This window comes from Macrobrachium rosenbergii, unplaced genomic scaffold (genome assembly GCF_040412425.1).
Source record: "Macrobrachium rosenbergii isolate ZJJX-2024 unplaced genomic scaffold, ASM4041242v1 282, whole genome shotgun sequence".
Taxonomy (NCBI): domain Eukaryota; kingdom Metazoa; phylum Arthropoda; class Malacostraca; order Decapoda; family Palaemonidae; genus Macrobrachium; species Macrobrachium rosenbergii.
In genome coordinates this window covers 3887079-3914210 of record NW_027100730.1, presented here as the reverse complement: position 1 = coordinate 3914210, position 27132 = coordinate 3887079, and the positions used below count along the sequence as shown (strand labels likewise).

The 27132-nt window shown below is 33.5% G+C and overlaps 1 protein-coding gene across 1 annotated transcript in view; it reads right to left on the bottom strand.

Annotated features, from left to right (window-relative positions):
* Nucleotides 1-3294: 3294 nt before the first annotated feature.
* Nucleotides 3295-27132, bottom strand: part of LOC136838258 (uncharacterized) — a 40496-nt gene continuing 16658 nt past the window's right edge. Inside the window, exons 7-8 of the mRNA XM_067103122.1 lie at nucleotides 15615-15728; nucleotides 3295-3495 (exon numbers count right to left, since the gene is read on the bottom strand). Of these exons, the coding sequence (XP_066959223.1) occupies nucleotides 3295-3495; nucleotides 15615-15728 (315 nt within the window). The remainder of the gene's footprint in view (nucleotides 3496-15614; nucleotides 15729-27132) is intronic.

Genomic DNA, 27132 nt, shown 5'->3' with positions numbered 1-27132 from the left:
AACGCTTTGTTATACTTGCGAACGATGTTTGGGTTCCCAAGATAACGGGATTTTCCATTTTGAATTGGCGAGCAATATGAAAGGGATGAAGCTAAGCACCTCGTGCCTCAGTACCTTTAGAGATCGCTCAGAGACTTCAGGGGTTAATAAAGGGGCCTTACCATGGGAGGGTATGGACCAGTCCCAAGGTACGATATTCGACTTACGAGATTTCGAATGGTACGATCTTTCACTACTGTCTGCCGGCTAATTTCTTTGGAAATACCCAATTTATGGCAAATATTTTTACAATGTTGTCATGGGATGTATAACCTGATGACATGATACACAGGGTGGTCACAAAGCCCTAACCACCAACACGTGTCCGCGCGAACAGGAAAAATCATGCACAGATGCGCGAACAACACTTCAACCTTGAAAGCTAATTACACACTGACGTCTCTGAAACACACTGGGAAAGAGTTGCTCTGTTTTGCTACTAATGATTTATTGGCTCAGGACTTTTTTTACAGCGTTGGTGATGGTGTTGTCAGTTTGAACCTATGAAATTTTTAGTTGCCAGCCCGTTAAATCTCAAGGACCCTTACTGTATTTAACATATCGAAAAGGATATTAAAAAGAATATAAATATAAAAGATGTAGTGTCAAGAAACTTGAGAATGGTACCAGTATTTTCAGCTGTAAGCTGATGGAGGGCATACCAATGTTCAATGCCTGAGGGACGTATAAATTATTCCAATACAGCCTTCACTGTGGATGTATTTGTCAATTACTATGTTTTTCCTTGATTAGTGAGGATATTGAAATCCGAGTTCCATTGTGTCGGATATATAATTTCCAATTTGCATTGTTCAACTAATTTCTTGTCTTTTTCTACACTCTCCATAGAGCGGCCAACTTTTTGCATTCTCCCTTTCACATTCCTCCTCAATCTCAGTGGCCTTTTCTGCTGCCCTCTTTACTATTATAGTGGTGTCTTCCATGTGAGTTGGTGTTGTTTGTGTGTCATCGTTGATTGATAGTTGAGTGTGAGCACAGGTGGGCTATTGCATGTGTGTTTGTGTTTGTTGCTGTGGTGTCGTCAGTCTGTTAATAGCTGTTTGTATCTGTGTTTGTGGGGGAGCATAGTGTCAAGAGTTGAGTTAAATTTGTTGCCTGGAAGCCATCCGCGTGGTATGTTTACTGCTGGGAAGATTGTTATCCTTGTAATATTCATTTATAGCTTGTTGGTATGTGTATAGTCTTGTCATGTCTTGCAAGGCTGCAAATATGTGTTTGTAATTCCTGTGTTTTTTTCTTGAGGGCTGAGCTGTATGTCATGTTCTTTCATTTTGCTTTGTCGGTCTGTTTTCCTCATCTATGGTTTTTCTGTAATGTAGGTCTTTCCTTACCTGACACGTCTTATCTAGGGGGCGTGTCCTCCTCTGCAGTGAATGCACTTAGCATTATTCCTGCATTTCTCTGCCATATGGCCAATTTTGCTGCATTTGATGCAGAGTATTTGCTTGAGTTTTGGGGACTGCCTCCTTATATGGTCATGAGCGAGGCAGTTCCCGCAGTGGGGGAGGGCTACACTTATCTCCTCATGAACTTGGTGAGGTGGAAGTGGAACAAACTGGTTACAAATGGCCAGGCCGTCCCTTAGCGCTCTATGCACCATTTCTCTCATCGTGACGGTTACCTTCACACTCCTGGTTCTTGCTTTTTGGTTATTTTTATTGAGAATTATTACTTCTGTTACTTTAGTCCATGCTTGTCTATTTTCAATACTAGTTATTTTTTCTTTGTCTGTATAGGCCTGTACTTGCTTGTCAACAAACTTAAGAATTACAGATCTTTGTGCATTCATTCCCAGGGTTGTGAGTACTTTAAATCCCTTCGCTTTAATCCCCTTAAAGCTATTTACTATTCCCTCTTCCAGAATCTTACCAACTTCTTCATTCCTGTCAACTATATACAGACTATTCATGTACCCCAGATTTACTCTGAATACATCAGTGCTTAGTTCCCCTGATAGCTTATAGATGTCTTTCTTTTCCTCTTTCAAAAGTCCCCCATGATTAATGATCTTAATTGAAGGCATCTTATCCAGAATTACTCAATGATGATGAGATGCATGAACATTGCGATTGGTGAGGGTTGATACTTAAATGTAGTGAATGAGCGATGATGTAGTACGGGGAAATAACTACAGTCTGCTAGGAAGGTAAAAGAAACACAAAAACAACGTCATTAACAATCTTACTTAAACTAGACTTATTTGTAGACCCAAGGTCCGTTATGTAGTGCTTGTATTGGTTGTGTTTTTGTTGTGAAAAGAGTGAGAGAGAGAGAGAGACGTAGAGTAGAGAGAAGAATGTGTCATAAATATTTGTTCAGAAAAGGGAAAAGGAGACCCTATAGATCGTCCCCTCCAAGCTTCAGGAGGCTGAACGGGGTTAATTCCCCCACTTGGCATGCCTTGGCTACACACCCTGGATCCCAGGGGGTACTAGACTAACCCACCAGTGGCAGACTCCGGGGGTTTGGAATCTCAGATGCTACAGGTAAAAGACAGAGTGGGAATCTCTGTCTCTTGGGAAGATAGGAAATTAGGATAGATGGTAGGGAAGGATGCAAGGATGAGTGGGGTTAGGTACAGGTACAGCTCTGCTGTGCTGGTCGGTGGCTCCGCCTTCTCCCTCTCTCTGCAACACAGCTCAGCTCGACAGCAACAGCACACGTCCGTCCTCTGCAACAGCTGGATGATCTATCCCGATCGATCGATCGATAGATTCATCAGTGCTCAGTCTTTTGTGAAATATTCCCCATTGACATAGCTTTTCATTCATTGACTTACAAAGGAGTGAGACTTTTGCTACTTTGTTACCTTCTAAATTTTGATTATCAGCAACATGAAAATACTGCTTTATTTTCAAGAATTGGTCTCTGCTCATTGTTTCTGAGACAAATGGAACTTTTAGATCAGGTTGATTACTCCAGTAATCTCTTTCTAATATTCCAATAGAGTTCTTGAGTTCTCCCATAGAAACATCAGATAAAGAATCATTCTTATCCCTGTTAGCATAAAGCTTAGTTTGTTCTAAGATGTAGTCAAATATGTCATCTGTGAAATATAAGTTCCATATTTCATAGCATGATTTCATAAGTAATCCAAGAAACTTATCACTGACATTACATGGCATCTCTTCAGCAATAATACTCTTTGTAAATGAACAGTTTTTCTTCCATCTTGAAGTGCCACGCTGAGGCCAAGATCCACTTTGAGAACACTCATTATCATGAGAATACTCATTAGATCCCATCATCATCTTCATTTTCAGAATCAGAAGAGTCCAGTATTACTTCCATTTCTCCTGCTGGCTCAAATAACTGATTGTCTTGCTCATCCCATTGTTCTTCATCACTTGGAATGTCCTGATCACCACTTTCTGGTGGAAGCAGAGTCACAGTTGCTGATGCATCTCTGTTACTTGTTTCAATAAAATCTAGGCTCTTGTAAAGTAACAGAACGGAAAGGGTTGCTCCTGGTTCCATAAAACGACTTGGTATCCATGTTTGTGTATCATGGAGGGATCAGAGACTGAACATATCAATGACATCAGCTGCAGATACTGTACACAAGCAAGGATGATGGAAACAGGATGTCTTCTGTAATGGAAATATGGTGTAGCTACTATACATAAGCAAGGATAATGGAAACAGGAAGTCAGCTGCAAAGAACATGATGTCATAATTTTGAAAGCATAGCTCAATACTTTTAGAAATATGAAATATTTTTTTGTATATAAAGTTCAATCATAAAAGTAGAGGTTACTATATGACTTGGTCATATATATTTAATATATATACTGTATCAATATATATATATATATATATATATATATATTTTATATATATATATATTATATATATATATATATATATATAAATATATTATATTATATATTATATATATTTATATTCATATAAGCATTATATATATATATATATATATATATATATATATATATATATATATATATATATATATATATATATATATATATATAAACTTCGTGGTTCAATGAATTGAGACGACTTCACGGAGTTTTTAATATATATTAATGGAAAATATAGCGCGGATTTTCTGGAGAAAAATTGCGATATATAAACACCCAAATTTCTCATTAAATCCATTAAAATATTAATAATAAATAGTATTTCCTAGTCTAAGAACAACAAAACAAGCGTAAAATAGCAAAAAAAAAAACACATTTACTTGTAATCTAACAAAAAAAAAAAAAAATCTGGAAAGTGATGCCTATTCAGTTGTCCCTCGCCATATCAGTTCACCATCACGGTCTCACTGCATCGTGGATTTTTAAATTTTATATATCTATATTTGTATAATGGATTTTTCTAAGCTGGAAAAAGTATTTATTATTTGTATTTTTTTGTGGTAAAATAAGCATTTTCTAATAAAACTTTTATTTTCATGACTAAATACTTTTTGATAAAAAAAATTATTCACTAATTTTTAATATTAATATTAATGTAAACAGCATAAATAAATAGAATGCTAAATTAAAATCCACAAAATCACAAAACAGATTATCAATGTATGTACATCAACCCCAGTTCAATTTTCTCTCTCTCTCTCTCTCTCTCTCTCTCTCTCTCTGTCTCTCTCTCTCTCTCTCAGGATGCATATCTTTTAATGAACAAAAACAGCAAAATTTCAATAAAACTTTGTTTCATTACAGAATAAACTATATTGAATTATTATTGTAATATAAGTATAAAAAACCATTGTCCCGACATCTGTAACTGTTTTTTTACTAAAATGATGCTATATTTTTTCTTTCTCTGATTTACTGAATTGTGCTTCAGTACAGTTTTAGTTGAATCTATGATTATCACACATATAACAGTACACAAGAGAATATCTTATCACTGTTGTGTTTCGTCTTTAATCACTAAAAATAATTAAAATCCGAATTTCATGTAAGCAACTCAAGGATACTGTATACTCTCTCATCCCCAGCTTGTCAAGTCAAGAATTAGTCTCGTCCCAAGCTAGTACACACCAGTTCTCTCTCTCTCTTCTCTCTCTCTCTCTCTCTCTCTCTCTCTCTCTCTCTCTCTCTCTCTTCTCTCTCAGTGAAATATGAATTACTGTATCATAAACTTTTATTTACAAAATTAAAAATAATTTCATTGATAAATTTGTTTCTTTTAGCAACTAAAAATTTATTTTCCTAATTCTTTCGGTAGTAGTGAGCAGCTTCAGTCAGCTGATTCTCAGAACGTAAACATTACAAATATGGGAAAATCTTTTTTTTTTATGCATATTATGGTGATAACAGATGAAAATAGTAATACAGTGTTTAGAAGTGCATAGAAAGTGTTTATTCTGTGGGAAAGGCTAATAGTGTGGAAAAGGTTTATAAGAGTGTAAAAGGTTTATGGGTTTATAAAAATTTATATATATATGTATACAGTAAATAATAAAATAAATACAAGGTCGCTACTTCATTAAATAAATAAATAAATGCTGAATTTTTTGTCTGGTCTTGTAAATTTTACATAGGGGTCACTGTATTGTCTTGTATTTATATATATATATATATATATATATAAATATACATATATATATATAAAGTTCAATGAATTGAGAATTATGAGAAAGTGGGTAATAATTTACCATTCTGCATCCTAACGTTCCCATATGGGAACATCTAATTTACATACATTTTTGTTATTGTTATATGATTTTGCAGTTAATTTCTGAGGTATGTGTGTTTGAAAGTAATTGTAAGCAATAATTCAAGATGAAAAAAGTGAAATTTTTTAATGGATTTATAGAGCGGTAACAAAAAATATCAAAACACCAAAAATGCCTAAATTCAAGTTCAAATTGAAACAAATTTTCCTCTATATTTGGTTAAATGGGACAATTTTAGGTATTCAACTTTTATTGTAAACCAATAATTTCATAATTTCAGAAACTAAAAATGGTTAAAATTACAGTTTTATTATGATGTAACCATATGGTTAAGTGGATTAAGGTTAATCTCTCGAGGATAGAATTACGCTGCACAGTGGGAACTGGCATTCTCTCTCTCTCTCTCTCTCTCTCTCTCTCTCTCTCTCTCTCTCTCGCTGTGTCATTTGCCATGAGAATTACGCTGCATATAGGGAACTGGCATTATCATTTGCCACGTAAACACAAGTATTGTTCAGTAACTCGGCTTTTGTCTAAGTAAAGTTTACCTTTGTCATGTCTTTTCTTTCCTAAAAAACACACAAAGCATCGTACTGTAACTACCAGTCAGGCAGCAGATAGTTAAAACTTTTAATGCGCAGTGATTGGCTACGATACTTCCTACCGTTCCAGACAGTAGCGTTTCTTAATGACGGTACATATCGTGTGCAAGTTAAATCGTGGTTGAATATTACAAATTTTAAATCGGCTGACCCTCTTCGGTGTCCGTCTTATCCGGGGTCCAGGCTAATGAGGTCAGGCTTAACATAAGGTCAGGATATATATATATATATATATATATATATATATATATTACATGCATACATATACAGTAAACCCCCATTTTACAGTAAACCCCCATTTTTGCGGGGGATGCGTGCCACACTCTCTGCGAATAGCTAAAATCCGCAAATACTTAGAACCCTTCTAAAAATACTTAGAACTGCCTATTTTGATAGTTCAAACACACACAAAAAAACTAAAAATGCTTATGCAGGTATTATCCTACTTATGATGGGGTTAGGTTCCGAAAAACACACAGTTTGTTGGAAAAAGCGTATCTTGAATATAGGCTAACCTACACTAGGGTATTCAGTACCATGTATACATATATGGTAGCCTAGCCTACACTATAAAGTATACTCTATTCATACATGGTATAGTAATTTTTAATATCCGCTAATTCTGGAGGTTCGTGCAGTGACTTATGATAATTCAGTACAAAGAGAAATTGAATAACAAACAAGAGTTAGTTTAGCCTACACTGTGGTATATTGTATACATATACTGTACAGTAGCCTAGCCTACATTATACTGTACTCTGTATTCACACATTAATATCATATTATACAAACATCAACATAATGAATATGCATCTTTTCCATGGATCTTTTAAAATGTTTTGCTTTAATTCACTGTATCCAGTAATATTGTATATATTCTTATATAGCCTATATTGCTTTTGTAGTATAAATTGTGATCATAGCGATCAACATTTTGGTTTGGAAATCAATTACACGATAAGTTTATTTTGCCGTATTTAACTTAGTTCAGAGCGCTTTTCTTGCTTCTAGTTAGCGTAAATGAATCTCTAGATAATACTTTATGTGGGGCAAGGTTATTTTTTGTTAAACAGTGTTTTTAAGTCAAAATATAACTTAAATATGTCTAGTTGTGAAATTAACTTAGCTATTTTTTTTTTTTTTTTGTTAATAGATGATGTTGGCCATTTTGGGGACATGTTTGTTTTGTGTAAAACAAAAAATCAAGATTCCATTTGCTATTTTCACTTGATTTCATCATAATATGAGCTTTTCGTATTTATCGTTTATCGTCGTAATAATAGCGGTAAAAATATGTGTTCTTTCATGCCCAGTAGTTTTGATTAAAATACTTTCTCTCCAATTTTAATTATGGTCGAGTTACAAATATGTTGCCGATGCACGATAATTTATAGTCATTAGCAGCTTGAACATTGTTTTCTCAGCTTCAGCTACAACTTGCAGCTTAAATTTAGCAGTATATTTCCTTGCCAATCTTTTATCCAAGCGAATAAGGGTATAATGTAAAAATATATTAGTCCTATTCTACTTAACGTCATTTGTACCATAACTGTGGTAAGTGTTTGCTATGTACCATATGTGTTGTGAATTTTCATCCACAACTCACTGTTTCTTTGCTGATGTTGTTAGCTAAAGGATTGCAAAGGATGATGAGGACATCTACAAACTAGGAAGGCTCAATGAGACAACAGTTTTAAAATGTTGACTTAAAAACTTATTTATTTACAACTATTTACATACAAGTACTCATCACTAATGGATGCACGATTACAATGGAATTCTCTTAGTTAAATAATGTCACAAATAGCAAAGAAATTCACTTTAAATGTTTACTACCAGTTGTGAAATAACTTACAATTAAACCTCGGTGGACACATTTACAGAATTCAATTAACTATCGTACCTTACTTGCTGTACCATAAGACGGGTGATATAACAAAGAACCTCGTAGTGCTTATTATTTTTGCAAGTGATCTTTATCACGTCCTGGATGGGAGAGCCGGTCATTTAAGCCTTCTCATTCTTTGTAGTCGTTCAAGGAGGGCAGGAAGGTTCTCCAGCTGTGCCAGTTTGTGTATTAGAATGCCTTATCCAACAAGGCTCAAATTTCATTACTGATGACGTTACTTAGAAAAAATGAGATTCACCCTCACAGGTGCTTTGTTAATTAGCATTAAATGATATGCAATTGCTACTTACCCGCCAATCTGGACACATCTGATTGCGTATTAGTAGTCCAGACGAGATTGAGGTACGTTCGTCCAGCTTTATGTGCAATCGGGAAAGACAACGCGGATTTTAGCGCCCAGGGTCCCAGCAAGGTTGTGAAAGGTGTAACTTTTCACAACAATATGGTTGTTGAAATTCAAGGAAAACAGCTGTTGTTATCCGATTTGGTTATAAGCAAAACAACAGTTTCTCATTAGGTTTTTTATGGATGTACGCATTTACGCAAGAGTATAACATTACTAACAATACTTTTATCATTCTCTTTTACTTTTTTAAATAGAAGATGGGATAAAGAGATGGAGGAAAAGAAGTTGGTCTATTGTAATCTGGCCTCTCTCACTGCCTGTTGTACGCTGCTGCCTGTGCCCAGACGTGATTCAAAAATATTTTATAAAAATATTGTTTTATTGGTATTAATTGCTTACCCCAAATTATTGTAAGGCAAATTATCGTAACTCACGCCCTATTTGGGTACCTGAATATTTTAATAGTTTTATCACAAAAAAAGTGCATTTAGTCATGAAATGATATGAAAATACAGTAATTAGCGAATATTTCTTAATGGAAAATACCGTGAATGGGTGAATTTTCAGTGAATATTGCGTATACATATGCTCCATAGAGAAATCTGTGAATAGGTGAGAACACGAATACGGGGGTTATACATTATGGATATATATATTATATAGTATATATACATATACATACATATATATATATGTATATTTATGTATATATATATATATATTATATATATATATATATATTATATACATTAATATATATATATATATATTGTAACTGTCCTTTCTCCGTTACTTAAAAATTATATAATTTCTTATCAAACTCTATATATATATCATTAGGTTTAAATCTACAGTCATATAATATCTAGTATAGCTCAAATATATATAGTGCAAAATCAATTCATGGGGAAAACGAATATACAAAAATATACTTAAATTTATATACAAAAATTATGTAGATATATATTCCTACCTCGGAATATATATATTATATATATAATCAACCTGAAAGATTTATAAACATATGCATTTATAATTAAGACAGAAAAACAAAGATACATCCACAAAGATAAGGGGTTCAGATAGGAGAAGGTAATATGAAAGTAAGAACCATCACATGCATAATTAATGTAGTGATAATTTCCTCCCCAAAACACTGGAGCATATATATGTGATCTCCTTAATCATATATTGCTGTCCTCCGTAACACTGAGTTATATATGAACATATTTTTATATATTTCACTATATCTATATGTCCAGAGACAAAAGTGTATATTACACATAGGGCAAATGAATATATATGATATATATCCAACAGCGATCCTACGTCCAGCGATGATCCTCCATATAGAAATAGACGTATAATGAGACCATATCAAAGATTATGACTAATCCAAAATATCATTCACTTATATTTATCCTCAGAGCCCGATCTGAGCCGAGGTGAAGATGAAGGTAACTTTAAGTAATAGTACATCCAAGCAGGCGTAACGTAGCAAAATCAGCAGTCACCACTAAGGTGGTCATTCAGAGATCAAAACTCTTCAGTCGAAAGACCTCGACACAACATGGTGACTAAGGCCACACCGCTCACATGTTTTGTAAAAGACAGAACTTTCCTAAACCTGTCCATATTCACCAGGAGAGGAGGGAAACAACAAGTGTGGATAATATACAGTTCAACGTTTAAATAGTGTTTAAATGACTTAATATAAAATTACAGATGTAGTATAAGGGATATATATATATATATATATATATATATATATATATATATATATATATATATATATATATATATATGTATATATATATATATATATATTATATATATATATATATATATATACATGTGTATATATATTTATATATGTTATAATATATATATATATATATATATATATATATATATATATATATATATATATATATATATATATATATATATAATATATATAATATATATATATATATATATATATATATATATATATATATATATATAGAACTGTTCATGTGGGGAATGCGTTCTTTTGAGACACGCACACACACACACTTCAAATAGTTAAAATCTGTAAAATGCTAACCTCTAAAAGGCCTAATAACTGCTCAAGAAACGCAAAAGTATTATTAAAAAAAGTGCTTTACTCAGCAACCTAATATATTAAGGGTACAATTATATACAAGCAACTTATGTTAGGCATTTATAAGAACGCGATATGTATGTCCGTCAGTTCGTCCGTATGGTCGCTGTTGCAGTGTTATTTTTATCCAGACTCACCTACTTTTGCATGTAAATGCTCTAATATCATACAAACAACATGTAGTTTAGTTTTCTTAAATTCTCAAACAGATCACGATATAGATGGAGATAATTAGGTAGATAGCAACAGCCCCATTTTTTTAATAAATTCCTCTAGTATATTATTTATCATTTTATCAAAAAGCTAAACTACACAAAGAAAGGCACGACAAATGTGCATTAACATGAGTAGTTTCAAGATGATCAATATTTTTTGAATTTAACAAATATTTGAAACCGCAAAATGTTTGTTTTAATTAATCGTGACTTCAAAGTTTTTAGTACGGTGTTTGAACTTTTTAGTACACTGTACCTTGGTTATTGATGTTATGATTTTATTTTCACATACGACATTCTAAACACTTATATTTCGATATTAGACTCAATTACTTTTTGTTTTATTGTAATGTTTAATAGAGATTATTACTATTTACTTACTTTGGTATCTTGTTGAAAATGATATTGTCAAAGGTATGTTTCTCTTTCTCTCTCTTCCACGCCTTTATCAGCCTTTTAGCCTCACTGCTGGGGTGTCATCAGTGTCAAATCATTGAAAGGGGTTTTGTTTTACCAGCATGGGCGCCTTCCTCTTCTCATTGACATTGCTCACCAAAGAAGTGCCACAGTGCCACTAGATTAGTGTTGCCATACCAGGACCGTAAGTAACGCCTTCTGCTGCTAACTGGCCTCCCCCTGCACTTTCCCTTATCTTCCTAAATTTCTCTCTAATTTCTTCTCCAGTCCTACCATCGATGAATATTTTCTCTTGTTATCGATCCTTTTCCTCATTTCCACATTATTGGCCCCGTTCTCACCTAATGCTCTGCCCAATGCAGCTTCCCTTATGATGAATTTGACCACTGCTCTGTAAATACCGTATGCCATCCTTCTCAGTGTAAAGAATTTTATTTTTGGTAATTCATTCCACATCACACTATGAAGATATTTCATTAGCATTTGTCTCCCCCTTGACACCTTGCTAAAGTTTCTGAGTTTGCCAGTTTCAAGTAAACAGGTACCATCCACACAACACTACTCTCGGTGAGTTAGATAGTATTTTTTTTTTTTTGTGAGATGGGATTGGCTGATTCGTAGCAACAGCTCTTTGTAACCATCTGCAGGTGCTATGCTGGGGTTTCTCATCCGTGCTTTGACAGTGCCTGGGAAGTGTTGCAAAAATTGATTGTTTTACATCAGCAACTGAGTTACAGTTCCTAATAGCCCATCCTATGTAATAAGAGAGCTTCAAAATTTTGGCTTGTGTAAGTGCACCAAATTTCTTACCACCAAGTTTTTCTTTTTCGCTAAGTTCATGAGCAAGTTATACAAACGTTTACTTACGTGATTCATGCATTCATACTCAGTTATTTGGATGGGAGACAGCAGATTGGATAGGGAGACTGCAGACGGCAGTTGCTCCTTTGGGTCTCCATCTGACTTCACTTCCGGAAGTATATCCAACAGTTTGCATTTCTCAATTGAACCAGCAAATAAATTCCTCCACCCTTCTCTCTCCATGGCAGATGAACTCCCATTGTAGTTTTTGGTACACTCATGTTCAGGAACGTTTTCTCCTTCACTGAATTGTTCACAAGCCTTACACCATTTGCTCGAAATTACAAAGTCAACGTACAAACCTGTAGTCATTTCTATTACTGAAACAAACCCATACAGGGAGGTAAAGCCCCTTTAGACCAGCTGCCATCACAACTCACTTGAATATCTCTTACTTCATTTGTATTTCCTGCTTGCCGCAATATCGTGTAATTTCTCTCAGTTTTTTCCATTGTCCTTCAAACTTTCACCCCAGCTTCCTGAATCATCTTGCAATTATATAATATTCTTGTAGATACGAATTCATGTTCGATGTAGCACTCCAATTCATGTATCACACCACATCCATTACTTGCCTGTAAGGAAGCTTTCACTAATCCATAATGGCATGGTTGTATTCCTTTGGCCACATCAGGTTTTTTCACTTCTCCATTCGAAGTGCACACCTCTTTATTGACATTGCACTTACCACACTTTGCAATGTATGTCTCAGTCATGCCTACAGTTCTTTCTTCATTCACTGTCATTTTATTGCCACATTTACAGCGTGCAATATCACGAACCCATTGCAACAATTTACTTTTATGAAAATCACATATAATGCTGCCTTGAAATCTCTAATATCAATTTCCATATGAATTTCTTTCACCGATATCAAGTTTCTGTTTTGATCTTGTAGATGGGTTTGGGCGAGGTGTTGGTGGGTGGCGGTGGATTGGTTGTGGAGGTTGAGGGAGAAGAGGCATGAACAGAACTGCCACCAACTGAATCAGCTTTAGCTGCATTCCTTCGTTCAAGACAGTTTTTTTCCTTGCTTCACACATTTTCTTCAAGTTCTGTTTCTGTGTTAAGTCTATGGTTACAGCAAAATAAAGCAGGTATTATGTAAATGGTTAATAAAACATGAGGCAAGAGTCTGATGACGCAAGCGCATCGACCTTCTCTTCAAAGTTTGGAGGTACACTATACTGGTGGAGTGACTGGAGTGGTGTTTGGTGTGGCTGTTGGGTGTCTCCACAACCTTGGCTGAGCGGATGGGTGTACAGATGCCAGATATCACTAGATTTTAAGGCATAAAACGAAACTAAAATACCGAAAATACACGCGGAAATTAACTGTATTTCGGACCGCATGGGGTTGATTCTTGCCTCAGCCCTTTAAATGGGTTAAGCCCATGTCCCTTTAAAGCCACATGAGACACGCAAAAAGCTTTTATGGAATGTCATATGAACTTTGCAATTGTTTTTTGGATAGGTATAAATATAGATCCATGAAAACTCTAATCCTATTTTTTTTAAATAATGACTTCCCAGATGGTCACTAAGTCCTAAATCTGTGATTTCTAAGGTCAGTTCTGTGGATTTAGTAAGAATAATAATTTGAGTAGCAACACACACCTTCCCGATAGTAAACTCTTGTCACATTGGTCAAGGGCCCATTGTTTATCTTTTCTCACACAAAGTAATTGTGAACGTCGTATGCGACTGACCTGGTTGAAGCAGGGAGAACGTGTCTCAGTTTTTTCAGCTTTTTCCATGGCTACAGGAAGAAATACGTCTGGGAGTACTTTACAGGGTGGAGCGGTAATGACAGTGTACATATAACGCTGTTTTATATAGATGAAGATCGAAGACCAAACGAATTTTGTGGTTTTATAATGACACGTTAAATCCTAAGCATACAATGAGGAATTTCAATCCTTTCAAGACGTGACCCCAATACCTAATAAAACTTTTCAGTAAGATCAACTTGGCTTCTAGGGAGTTTGGAGACAGTCTTATTCTGGGATAAGTAGTGCAGTTAAAAGATTAAAGGTTTATCTCTTATCAAATCTCTACTTCTGTATCAAAGAGAGAGACAAGCACAAGTAATTCTGACACGTCTTCGAATAGGCCATACTCGTTTGACACATGGACACTTAATGAACAGTCCATGTGGCCCTCTTCCCAAATGCCCAGATTGCAATGTGCTGATAACAGTTAAGCATATACTGTGAATAACCAAAATATAACCTGCAGCGATTATCAAATTTTGGAAATAGACTGATAGAAGAAATTTTAAGTCAGAATCTTCAATGCTCCTACAACACCCATGTTAATGTTCATGAGAAGCTGCAAATTAATTGGAAAAATATAAGAAAAACAATCAATCAGTATAATGAATTTTAAAACAAGTAAATTTTATGATTTTACTTAATTTATTTTAAATTTTAATATACCTTTTAGTGAGTATGTAGGAAGCATGAGTTTGTGCCGCATGACAGTGAGTGTGTTCCAGTATGAAAGTGTATGCCTTTACAGCGCTTTAATTTCAGTTTTACTTTCGTTTATCATCATTGACAAGTGAATCTATTAGCCCCACAGTGCTAGGCTTCTAGCCTAGACTTGTCATTCCATTACCATCCTTCGGGCCATTCTATGAGAGCTGATGGTCAGCCCAGTGGTCTGGTTAAACTATTTTAATAATATAAAATCTACTCCTGTACATTTATAAGGGTCAACCATACCTCTCTTGTTTCCTTTTGATAGGTTGTATTGTTTATATATATCTATATATATATATATATATATATATATATATATATATATATATATATATATATATATATATATATATATATATATATATATATATATATATATATACAATTGGCGTGCTTATACTTGTCCCAACAAAGGAAATTGTAAAAATAAACGGAAGCAGTGGATTACCGACCTTTTAATGACAACTGCAATGAAATCTAGTTGAATACAAACTTAGAGGTACTACAACATAATACAACCTCAGTAATAGAAACAAACATTCTTAATTACCAATTGGGCCCAAATCCTAAAAGAAAAGAGAAAGAGGAAAGGATTATTTTATTAAAATGACGTCACGCAATTAAGTTGCAAAAATGAATGAATACGATAAATGTTGGTAGTTATGACTTGATTAATGCTCTGTATTATTGTATTGCTATTATAGTAATATCAAATGAACTTCTTAATCCAGAAAAAAATCCAAAAAATCTGAAAAAAATATATCATACTTATATTGAAATTCCATTCTAAGTCTAAGTAACTTTTATTTATACAGAGATCAATATTTAATGGCACCGCCTTTTCGTTTTTTGACATCTGGAAACCGTTTGGGAACTGAGTCTGCCAGTTTTTGGCACAATGTGATGGGGATACTGTCCCAAAGTTTTACCAACTCCTCCTCCAAGTGAGGTTCTGATGTGATGTTTTTCTTGCGAAGTTCAGCTTTCATCAAAGGCCAAAGGTTCTCAGTTGGACTAATATCGGGAGAATTTCCAGGCCAATTCTGGAGAAGGTCAAGGACAGATTCTTGAAAGAACCTTTTCACTGTCTGTGCTCTGTGGCATGGTGCCCCGTCTTGAAAGACGGTTGTTGGCACTTGTCCATTGCATCATCCCCAGATCAAAATGAGATCAAGATAATTTCCACTGGTCCATCAAGTTGTCTTTTGGGGAAAATAACTAACTCCCCTGTGCAATAATAAGAAAAGGAACCCCAAAGTATACCTTAGTTTTACCAGACCACTGAGCTGATTAACAGCTCTCCTAGGGCTGGCCCGAAGGATTAGACTTATTTTGCGTGGCTAAGAACCAATTGTTCCATTATGGAGCCTTGAAAAATCGATTTTTTATTAGCTCGGTTTTTTTGCATGAATCAGTTTGAAATTTAATATTGGTTAGTTTTATATATAGCAAAAGGCCAGTATTCATATTTTCCTTCTCGAACCCCCCCCCCCCTTTCGCTGGTACTCCCGCCCCAACAAATTCTTTAAATAAAACTAAACCATAACTATTGCAACCTAAGAGCTGAAATTTGCATGGTAAACAGGTATTATAGATTAGAATAAAGTAATAGAGCGTTTTTTTTACAATATTTTTTTATTTTTTATAAAATCTTGGATCGATTTCGTGGGAAAATAAATCCCAAAAATTTATATGGGACAAAATAAAAGAAAACTCTACAGTTTTGTAGACAATTTATTTAGCTTTCATTTGCTTTTTGTTTCATTGAGATAGGTGAATTCGTTACGTCTGAGTTTCCATTTGAAGGTCGATAACTTTAGTTTTGAGATATTGGCCTTCAAAGTTATATGATGACATTTTTTATTTGTCTGTCCATTTATTTGCTTGTTGTCTCACACTTTGAGGCTTTTATGACAAATTTGATATGTTATATCATATTGTTGTTGTCTGTGATTATTTTATGTATATTGAATTATATTGTATATAGTTAGGCTCCTGGTCCCCGTCTTTCCTCTCTCTTGGATGCCTTCCTCTTCATGACGTCGTTTCTTCCTTTCTCTTATGGAACATAGATGTTGTTTAAATTTTCTTGGTCTCGGCATGGATTCTTCTGAACAAAGAAGTATTGCAAAGCCAAGAGAAATACAAAAAATTTACCTTCAAAGTAATATAAGTGCACTGAATGAAAAGTGTGTCAAAACAGGGGTGGGTTGGGCAGCGCGACGTTTTGCTTCGTCAAGAGCTGAGCTGCCACTGATTGCCCAAGTGGGTACACTCTGCACCCAACAAGAGCTCTATGCACTTGCGTAGATACAGTAGTTGCCATATACCGCATTTAGATATTCTTTCTCTCTGATAGCTAAATTGAAATTACTAATGATATACTGGAAGTTGTTTATTACATTATACGAAAAATATAATTTTCTTAGTGATAGTAGGGTTACGGTTTTGGGTCATAACTCCAAAACTATTGTGATTTTTTAAATCAAATTTTCTAAGAATATAGGCATAGTTGATTTGTCATTGTTGAAGGTTTCTTTTAAATACATAATAGATTTGTCAATGTTCAAGGAGCCTTTCAAAGGCATAATAATTTTGTCAGTGTAGAAGGTTTATTTGAAGGCATAATAGATTTTTCAGTGTTGAAGGTTTCTTTTAAAGGCCAAAGAATAATTGATTTGTCAGTGTTGAAGGATCATATACAAGCACAGATTTGGCTGGGGGTGTTGAAGCATTCAAAGGTATAATAGATTTGTTTACCGTTGAAAGTTTCTTTTAAAGGCATAATCTATTATGTTGCTAAAAGCAAACCTTCAGTGCGTGTTGGTTTCATATAAAAGCATAACGGATTTATAAGTTTTAACATCTTTATCAGCATAATAGATTTCTCTAGTGTTGAAGGTTTATTTTAAAGGCATAATCGATTTGTCAGTGTTGACGGTTACTTTTAAAGGGATAATAGATTTGTCAGTGTTGAAGGTTTTTTATATGCATAATAGGTTTGTCAGTGTTGAATAATTCCTTTAAAGGCAGAATAGATTTGTCAGTGTTAAAGGATTCTTTTAAAGGCATAATAGATTAGTCGCTGTTGAAGGTTTCTTTTAAAGGCATAATACATATTTCCCTTAAAAGAAACCAGGAAGTGTTGAAGGATTCTTTTAAAGGCATAATATATTTGTCAGTATTGAGGGATTATTTCAAAGGCATAAAATATTTGTATGTATTGAAGGTTTCTTTTAAAGGTATATAAGGTTTCTCAATGATGATGGATCCTTTAAAGGCATAATAGATTTGTCAGTATTGAAGGTTTCTTTGAAGGCATATTTATTATGCTTTTTAAAGAAACTCTTCAGCTTGTGTTGCTAAAGGTTTCTTGTGCTGCATAATAGGTTTGCCAGTGTTGAAGAATTCTTATAAAGGCATAATAGATTTGTCAGTGTTGAAGGATTCTTTAAAGGGCATAATAGATTTGTCACTGTTGAATGTTTCTTCTAAAGGCATAATATACATTGCCTTTAAAAGAAACCAACACATGTTCAAGGGTTCTTTCAAGAGCATAATTTATATGCCCTTAAAAGAAACCTTCACCACGTGCTGAAGGTTTCTTTTAGAGGCGTAATAGATTTTCAGTTTTGAGGGATTCTTTTAAAGGCACAATAGATTTGTTGTCAGTGTTAGCGATTCTTTCCCCTCGAAGTGTCCTTCACGTGGTGAGGAGGTCTTGGCTTTTTCTTTCTCTGTTCTTACAAAGAATAAGAGCCTGCTCCCATTTGATCACCACAAACCTTTCTATTTAAATGGCGTGATATTTTCACTTTCGTACAAATTTCTGGACCTGCAACAGGGAAAGGTATCATAGCTGGGATTGGGGTTTATATCCGAAGTTGTATAGTGGAACCGTGGCAGGACCATCAACTGCCCGGAGCAATGTTCGACCTGAGTTTCAGGCGAACTATTCTACGTGGACTGGACCATCGGATTCCAGGGGCCTAGTTCTGGACAGGACCTCGGCATTCTGTCCGGTTTCCAGCTCCATAATGTGATTAGGGTGGGATGATCACTGTATTCTAGTAATGCTCTCAGTCCTACCAAGCGGTTACTTTACACTTGAGCCACTTAACTGTTGTGCCATCCCTTGGGGTGGGGTAGGGATGCTATCAGAGTCTGCCCTCACTCTGTGCCATTAGTGGGAGGAATGAACTCCATGAAAGGCTTATGATATTCTTTTAAGGTTTTCAGGTTTACTTTTTTTTTTCTCAATCTTTATGACAAGTCAGTTTAAGGATTTGAGTACTCCCTGGACTCCTTTGATGGTAGTGAACGGCACGTTGACAACCATTGGAACCTCATCTGACAACCTCTTTAGAAAAAGTCCAACAAATTCAGAATGCAATAACACTGGAACCATATGCTCCAGTACAAAGGAAACCACAAAAAGTAAATACCGCTCTTGACCCAACCTTGACTCACTTGACTCCGTCTTTGGGAGTGGTGCTGGTCAAGGTTTTTAACCCCAGAAACTGACCAGAAAATATCAGCACTCAAGTTGGTGCACTATTTATTGAGCAGACACTCTACGACTGAAATGTCGTTTAGACAAATAAAAGAAAAGACTTGGCTTATAGAGGCCACGACAAAAAGTCAATCTGAAAATTATTTATCAATAAAAAATATAGATAACATAAATATAAAAATAAAAAAAACATGATACTATGAACAGTGTTCAGGGTACTATTGTACTTCCTGAGAATAATGAGCCAGTTGAAAAGCAAATACTGTTAGACTCACTTAAAAAGAGATACCCCAAAGTACAGGATTGCGAACTATATGATCTGCCAAGTAAAGAAAAGAATAAATGTTCCTTTAAAAAATCGCAAAATAAAATTTGAGGGCCAAGACTCACTCTCAGAAAATAGTAAAATTTTAGGCCAAACCAGAGAGGTAAGACCATCCGTCCCAAAGCCGCTACAATGTCAGAATTGTAGTAAATATGGGCATGCGAAAAAATACTGTCGAAATGGACCTGTATGCGCGTATTGTGGATCTGAAGAACATGTCACACAATGGAAGTGCAGCGAACCAAAGTGCATAACCAGGGCAAACCATCATGAAGATCCAAAGAATGTATGTACTATATACAATACAGAGTTGAAAAATATTGGTAAGAAAGAACTGAATGTCTGTAAAAGAAGCTAAATTAGAATTGAAAGTAAGAGGAATTCAAGATCCGTCTAAGAACGTACATATTCTTTAACAACAAAACCAATAATGAAACAAAATGCATACAAATAGAAATAATGGAGCACAGAAAAGTAATTCTCAGGAAGAAACTAATGCCTTAGAAATAAAACTAAAATGGTAAAGAATAAAGAAACAGGGATAAATGATAGGATAACATTTTATCCAATTCATTTGAAATATTAATGCAAATAGAAACAACACAGGAGGATGCTACTACAGAAATACCAGAGAGGGACCTGGTAGACTGGAACAAAGATAAAAAGGCCATTGAAAGAACAATTTCACCCAAAACAAAGAAAACTAACAATTGTTAGAGAAACGTCAGTCAAAATAAAAACAGGAGATATGAAGAAAGAACAAAACAAAACTAGTTAAGAATATTCCATTATCTCCTAAAATAATAGTAAAACCAATGGATACAGATATCCAAAATACCGAAGAAGTGGGAGACAACCATACCTTAGACAACAATGAATATGTCAAAGGAGAAGAGATTACTCCATCACCAATAATTGGTACAACAAGAACAAATAAAGAAAGAAATATACATGACAACTCTAGAATGTAATGATTGTTTCATTGCATTGTGCAACGATAACAAAACATAACAAAAGATGGCTTATCAAACGTTATAAGAAACTTTATGAAATATAGAAAAAGAAACCAGATTTGAGTACCCATGAAAAGGCTTTCAAAGCAAAAGCGCGGAGCACTTAATATATTATAAAGACAAACAAATGAATGTCGTAAGAAAATTATTAGAAAAATCCAAATTGATAATACAAAAAAAGAGAGTAAACTCAACCGCTATAATAAAATATTTTCAATAGCTATATAATGCCAATACTGAACGTAATGGTCTACAGACCAGGACATACCTTAGAGAAATACAATGATTACTAAAAAGAATACGAACTCTATGATATTATGTTTACAACATGTCAAATAAAACAATATCAACAATAGGTAACATACCTTAGCATCTTCATTCAGAGAGGAAGAAGAAAATTTGTGGTACTAAGTATATGTACATAAATAAAAGTATGTTATGACAAAAATACCTGTAAACTTTAATGATCTGCAAATATCGAGTATCAGAATACGAATAAAAAACGATAATTATGTAATTTATAATTTATACAACCAACCCAATAAAAATTATGACTTAGACAAACTTAAAGAATTACCTAATAACACACCAAAGAACCTATATTAATAGTAGGTGATTTGAATGTCATAACCCGATGGGACTGTAATTGTACAGACTCAAATAGAGCAGGAGTAAAATAGAAGAATCTAGTAGATTCATATGACATTTGCTGCATAAATGACAACGAAATCAAATAATACATATTTTTCTAAAACACATGGAACATTTTCCTCAATCTGACTTAACTCTATGTACACAAAAAATAGTAGATTAGATTGGAAAACAGCTGACGACCTGGGCATACAAGACCATTTCCTAATATTAATTTATTTCTTACAAAATAAATCCCACCAAGCATGTCCCTCAATATAACATTTATAAAGCAGATTGGGAGCAATATGAATTCCACACTAGGGATATCCCACTATTTAATATTCAAAGGACCACAATAAACTAATAAATTTCTGTTGATTTCATTACAAATGCAGCTGATAAAGCAATATTTAAACTAAATTCTGATCTAACAAAATACAAAGTCCCATGGTGGTCTGAAAACTAACAGAATTAATAAAAATAAAACACCAAATTGGTGAGATTAGGATAATATGAATAGAAAATTTGTGTAAAATAAATAAAACATTACTGATATTAGAAGGAATTTACAAACTAACTATATTATTATTAGAAATTAATACATTAAAACCTCTATATAACAAAAAGTATCTGCAAAATTTAAAAGGGAAGTAATTCAACGAAGAATCATTTCACGAAAATATGTATCAGATCTCTGTGTGTGTTTGAGTGTATGAGTGTGTGTATGTATTTGTATCTAAAGGGCCAATGAAAACGCTGCATGCACAACATAACAATATAATTTGATCAGCAGTAATTTATAATATTGTTCCTGGGGAATATGGATATTTGGTATGTGGCATTACTATTTACAAGTCAGTTGTAGATGTGACAGACGACGTAGGAGGTATTTGAGCTGCCCACATCCTTTGTCATAAACGACCTGCCTTGTTTTCAGCTCTTGGTATCGTCCACCTTCGTCGAGTTGGAGGGCGTGAGCAATGGAATATTAGCTTGAAAATAGAGTGCCGGGATCATCCCAAGTCCTGACAGTCTCTAATTCCTTGTCTCCTTGACAAAGGCGGATTTTGGAATCTTCTTTCATTACTGACAGCTAATACAATTTCCACTTTCCCCTGACTTTTGACTGTCATCATTAATCAAACAAGGAATTGGAATCTGTCAGAAGGACAAGGGATAATCCCAAGCCCTATTTCCAAAGTAGTATTCCAGCGTTCAGGCCCACCAAACTCAACGCAGGTGGAAGGTAAACAAGAGCAGAAATCAAAAGGATTCTGTTATCTCAAGTACCACCCACATCGTCTGCCACACCTGCATGTGCCATGTAATTGCGATTGTAAGTCTATGTGAATGTCTGAATGGTAAAACCAAGGTAAGACAGATACTAATGTTGGTCTCTTATATAAGAGCTCACACGGCATTGATAAATCTGAATTCCTAAAACTACGCATGGTATCCGTTGTGAACTGGTTGCTTAGTTATTGATAAAAATATCCAGAAATGGGGTTAATATATAATCAGTGATATGTGCATTTGCAACCATTATTGTAATTGTGTCTACTGAAATGAGAGTGCTTTACAATGTTATTGGAGTATAATTAGAAGGAATAAATCATTGGTAAAAATTTTCATTCTGTCACGTGTCTCTTTGTTAATAATAAACTCTTTTTTTGCCTTTCTAGTGGAATACTAAGCAGAAACAAAAAAATAATGAACATTCTTTGTGAGTAGTTTTCCGACGGATATACAAATAATTTTTAACTGTAACATTCAACTGTGATGTAGCTGCCTTTCGCCGATTCAAACAGAATGAGAGAAAATGACAAAAAAAAAAAAAGAGGACTGTCATTTGCAATCAGTAAAGTGCTTATACCTCTGGCAACAGTGTACCCCAATATATAGTACTTATCCTATGTTTATATATTTGTGTTGTTGCATTAATTTTATATATATATATATATATATATATATATATATATATATATAATATAGCTACATATATGGCTTAATATAAATATATATATCAGTATATCTCCGTTTATACATGAAGTGATTTATATAAGTGATAAATGGTGGAATCTGGGGACACGAACCCGCGACGAAAGCCTATTCAGCGACTCCAGTTAGCGTAAACCATTGATGTGTCCCCACGATTCCAATTCATTTATCACTTATATAAATTCCCCTTCGGCGACAATTCTCCAACGGAGATATTAGTGATAATAAGTCCACATTTTGTAGCTTCATGATCCATAGGATCCCATGGGTGATGGATATATATTATATATAATATATATATATATATATATATATATATAAATATATATTTTATATATAATAATTATCATATATATATATATTATATATATATTTATATATATATTATATATATATATATATATATATATATATATATATATATATATATATATATATAAATATATATAATTACAGGTGATGACTATCAAAATATTGCTGTAAAAGTAAAACAGATTAATTCATAGCAAAACAACAAATAAACACGCTATTACAATGATTGTTTATGTTTTCGTGTGTCTGGTAGCATGCTATTGATGACCACCATCTGAAAAACCGCCGGATTGAGGGAAGTGTTGAGACCTCTTCTCGTCCGTAATCAAAGGGTTAAAAGAAACCTTCACAACTTTTAAAAGTTTCTTTATAGAGGATAATACATTTGTCAGCATTGAATTATTATTTTAAAGACACAATAAATTTATAAGTGTAGGTTTCTTTTAAAGTCATAATCTATTATGCCCTTAAAAGGAACCTTTTACATGTGTTTAAAGTATCTTTCAAAGACATAATAAATTTGACAGTGTTGAATGATTCTTTTAAAGGCATAATAGATTTTCAGTGTTGAAGGTTTATTTTAAGTGACAATAAATTTGTCAGTGTTGAATGTTTCTTTTAATGGCATAGTAGATTTGTAAGTGTTGAAGGTTTCTTTTAAGGGCATGATAGAATTGTCAGTGTTGAAGGTTTCTTTTACGGGCATGATAGAATTGTTAGTGTTGAAGGTTTCTTTTACGGGCATGATAGAATTGTTAGTGTTGAAGGTTTCTTCAAAAGCATAATAGATTTGTCAGTGTTGAAGAATTCTTTTAAAGGCAAAATAGATTTGTCAGTGTTACAGGTTTCTTTTAAAGATGTAATAGATTTGTCAATGTTAAAGGTTTCTTTTAAAGGTGTAATAGATTTGTCAGTGTTGACAAATTCTTATGAAGGCATAATAATTTATTAGTGTTGAAGGATTCTTTTAAAGGCAAAATGTATTTTTCAGTGTTGAAGGTTTCTTTTAAAGTCATAATAGATTTGTCAATGTTGAAGGATTCTTATGAAGGCATAATAGATTTGTTAGTGTTGAAGGTTTCTTTTAGAGGAATAATAGATTTGTCAGTGTTGACGGTTTCTTTTAAGGGCATAAGAGATATTTCAGTGCTGAAGGATTCTTTTAAAAGCATGATAGATTTGTCAGTGTTGAGGGATTCTTGTGAAGTCATAATAGATTTGTCAGTGTTGAAGGTTTCTTTTAGAGGAATAATAGATTTGTCAGTGTTGACGGTTGCTTTTAAAGGCATAATAGATTTGCCAGTGTTGAAGGATTCTTTTAAAAGTCAGAATAGATGTGTCAGTGTTGAAGGGTTCTTTTAAAGGCTTAATAGATTTGTAAGTGTTGAAGGATTTTTATAAAGGCATAATAGATTTGTCAGTGTTGAAGGATTCTTTTAAAGCAAAATATATTTCTCATTGTTGAACTTTTCTTTTAAAGGCATAATAAATTTGTCAGTTTTGAAGGATTCTTTTAAAAACTTGTTAGATTTGTAAGTGTTGGAGTTTTTTTTTAAAGGATAATAAATTTGTCAGTGTTGAAGGTTTCTTTTAAAAGCATAATAGATTTCTCACTGTTGAAGGTTTCTTTTAAAGGCATTATAGATTTTTCATGTTAAACGATTCTTTCAAAGACCTTATAGATTTGTCAGTGTTGAAGGTTTCTTTTAAAGACCCAGTGGAATCGTCAGTTTTGATGAATTCTTATAAAAGCATAATAGATTTGTCAGTGTTGAAGGATTCTCATAAAGGCATAATAGATTTGTCAATAATGAATGTTCCTTTTAAGGGCATAATCTATTATCCCTTTAAAAGAAACTTTCATGACGTGTTGCAAGTTTCTTATAGGGCCTAATACATTTGTCAGTGTTGAAGGATTCTTTTAAAGGCATAGTAAATTTATAAGTATTGAAGGTTTCTTTTAAAGGCATAATAGGTTTGTCAGTGATTAATGTTTCTTTTAAAGGCATAATAGATGTGACATTGTTGATGGTTTCTTTTAAAGGCATAATCTATTATGCCTTTACAAGAAAGGTTCTACAGATGTTTAAGGTTTATTTCAAAGCTAATAATATATTTGTATGTGTTGAATGATTCTTTTAAAGACATGATAGATTTTTCAGTGTTGAAGATTTTTTTTTGAAGTGATAATAAATTTGTCATTGTTGAATGTTTCTTTTAAAGGCATAGTAGATTTTCAATGGTGAAGGTATCTTTTAAGGTCACGATAGAATTGTCAGTGTTGAAGGTTTCTTTTAAAGACATAATAGATTTGTCAATGTTGAAGAATTCTTTTAAAAGGAAAATAGATTTGTCAGTGTTAAAGATTTCTTTTGAAGGCGTAATAGATTTGTCAGTGTTGAACGATTCTTATGAAGGTTTCTTTTAAGGTACAGAAGATTTGTCAGTGTTGAAGGATTCTTTTAAAGTTATAATAGATTTGTTAGTGTTGAAGAATTCTTATAAAGGCATAATAGAATTGTCAATGTTGAAGGATTCTATCAAAGGCATAATAGGTTTGTCACTGTTGAAATTTTCTTTTAAAAGCATAATCTATTATGGTTTTGAAAGACCTTCAATACGTGTTGAAGGTTTCTTTTAAAGGAATAATAGATTTGTCAGTGTTGAAGAATTGTTTTAGTGGCATATTAGATTTTTCACTGTTGAAGTTTTCTTTTAAAAGCATAAGGTATTATGCCTTTAAAAGACTTTCAACACATGTTGAAGATCTCTTTTAAAAGCATAATAGATTTGTCAGTGTTGAAGGATTCTTTTAAAGGTATAGTAGATTTGTCAGTGTTGAAGGATTCTTTTAAAGGCTTAATAGATTTGTCAGTGGTGAAAATTTCTTTTAAATTTATAATAGATTAGTCAAGGTTGAAGGTTTCATTTAAAGGCATAATTGATTTGCCAGTGTTGAAGGTTTTTTCAAGAGCATAATCTTTTATGCCTTTAGAAGAAACCTTCATCACTTGCTGAAGGTTTCTTTTAAAGGCATAATAGATTTGTCAAGTGTTGAAGGATTCTTTTAAAGGCATAATAGATTTGAAAGTGTTGAAGGATTCTTTTAAACACATTGTAGATTTGTCAGTGTTCAAGGATTCTTTTAAGGCATAATAGATTTCTTGGTGTTGAACATTTCTTATAAAGGCATAATAGATTAGTCAGTATTGAAGGTTTCTTTTAAAGGCATTATAGAATTGTCAGTGTTAAAGGTTTCTTTTACGAGCATAATCTATTATGCCTTTAAAAGAAACCTTCACCAAATGGTGAAGGTTTCTTTTAAAAGCATGATAGTTTGGCAGTGTTGAAGGTTTCTTTTAAGTGCATGATAGAATTGTCTGTGTTAAATGTTTCATTTAAAGGCATAATAGATTTATCAGTGTTGGAAGTTTCTTTTAGAGGAATACAGTATGGACAGTTTCTTCTAACGGCATAATAGATTTGTTAGTGTAGAAGGATTCTTTTAAAGTCATCATAGATTTGTCATTGTTGAAGATTTCTTTTAAAGGCATATTAGATTTGTCAGTGTTCAAGGATTTTTATAAGTGCATAATAGATTTGCCAGTGTTCAAGGATTCTTTTAAAGGCAAAATAAATTTGTCACTGTTGAA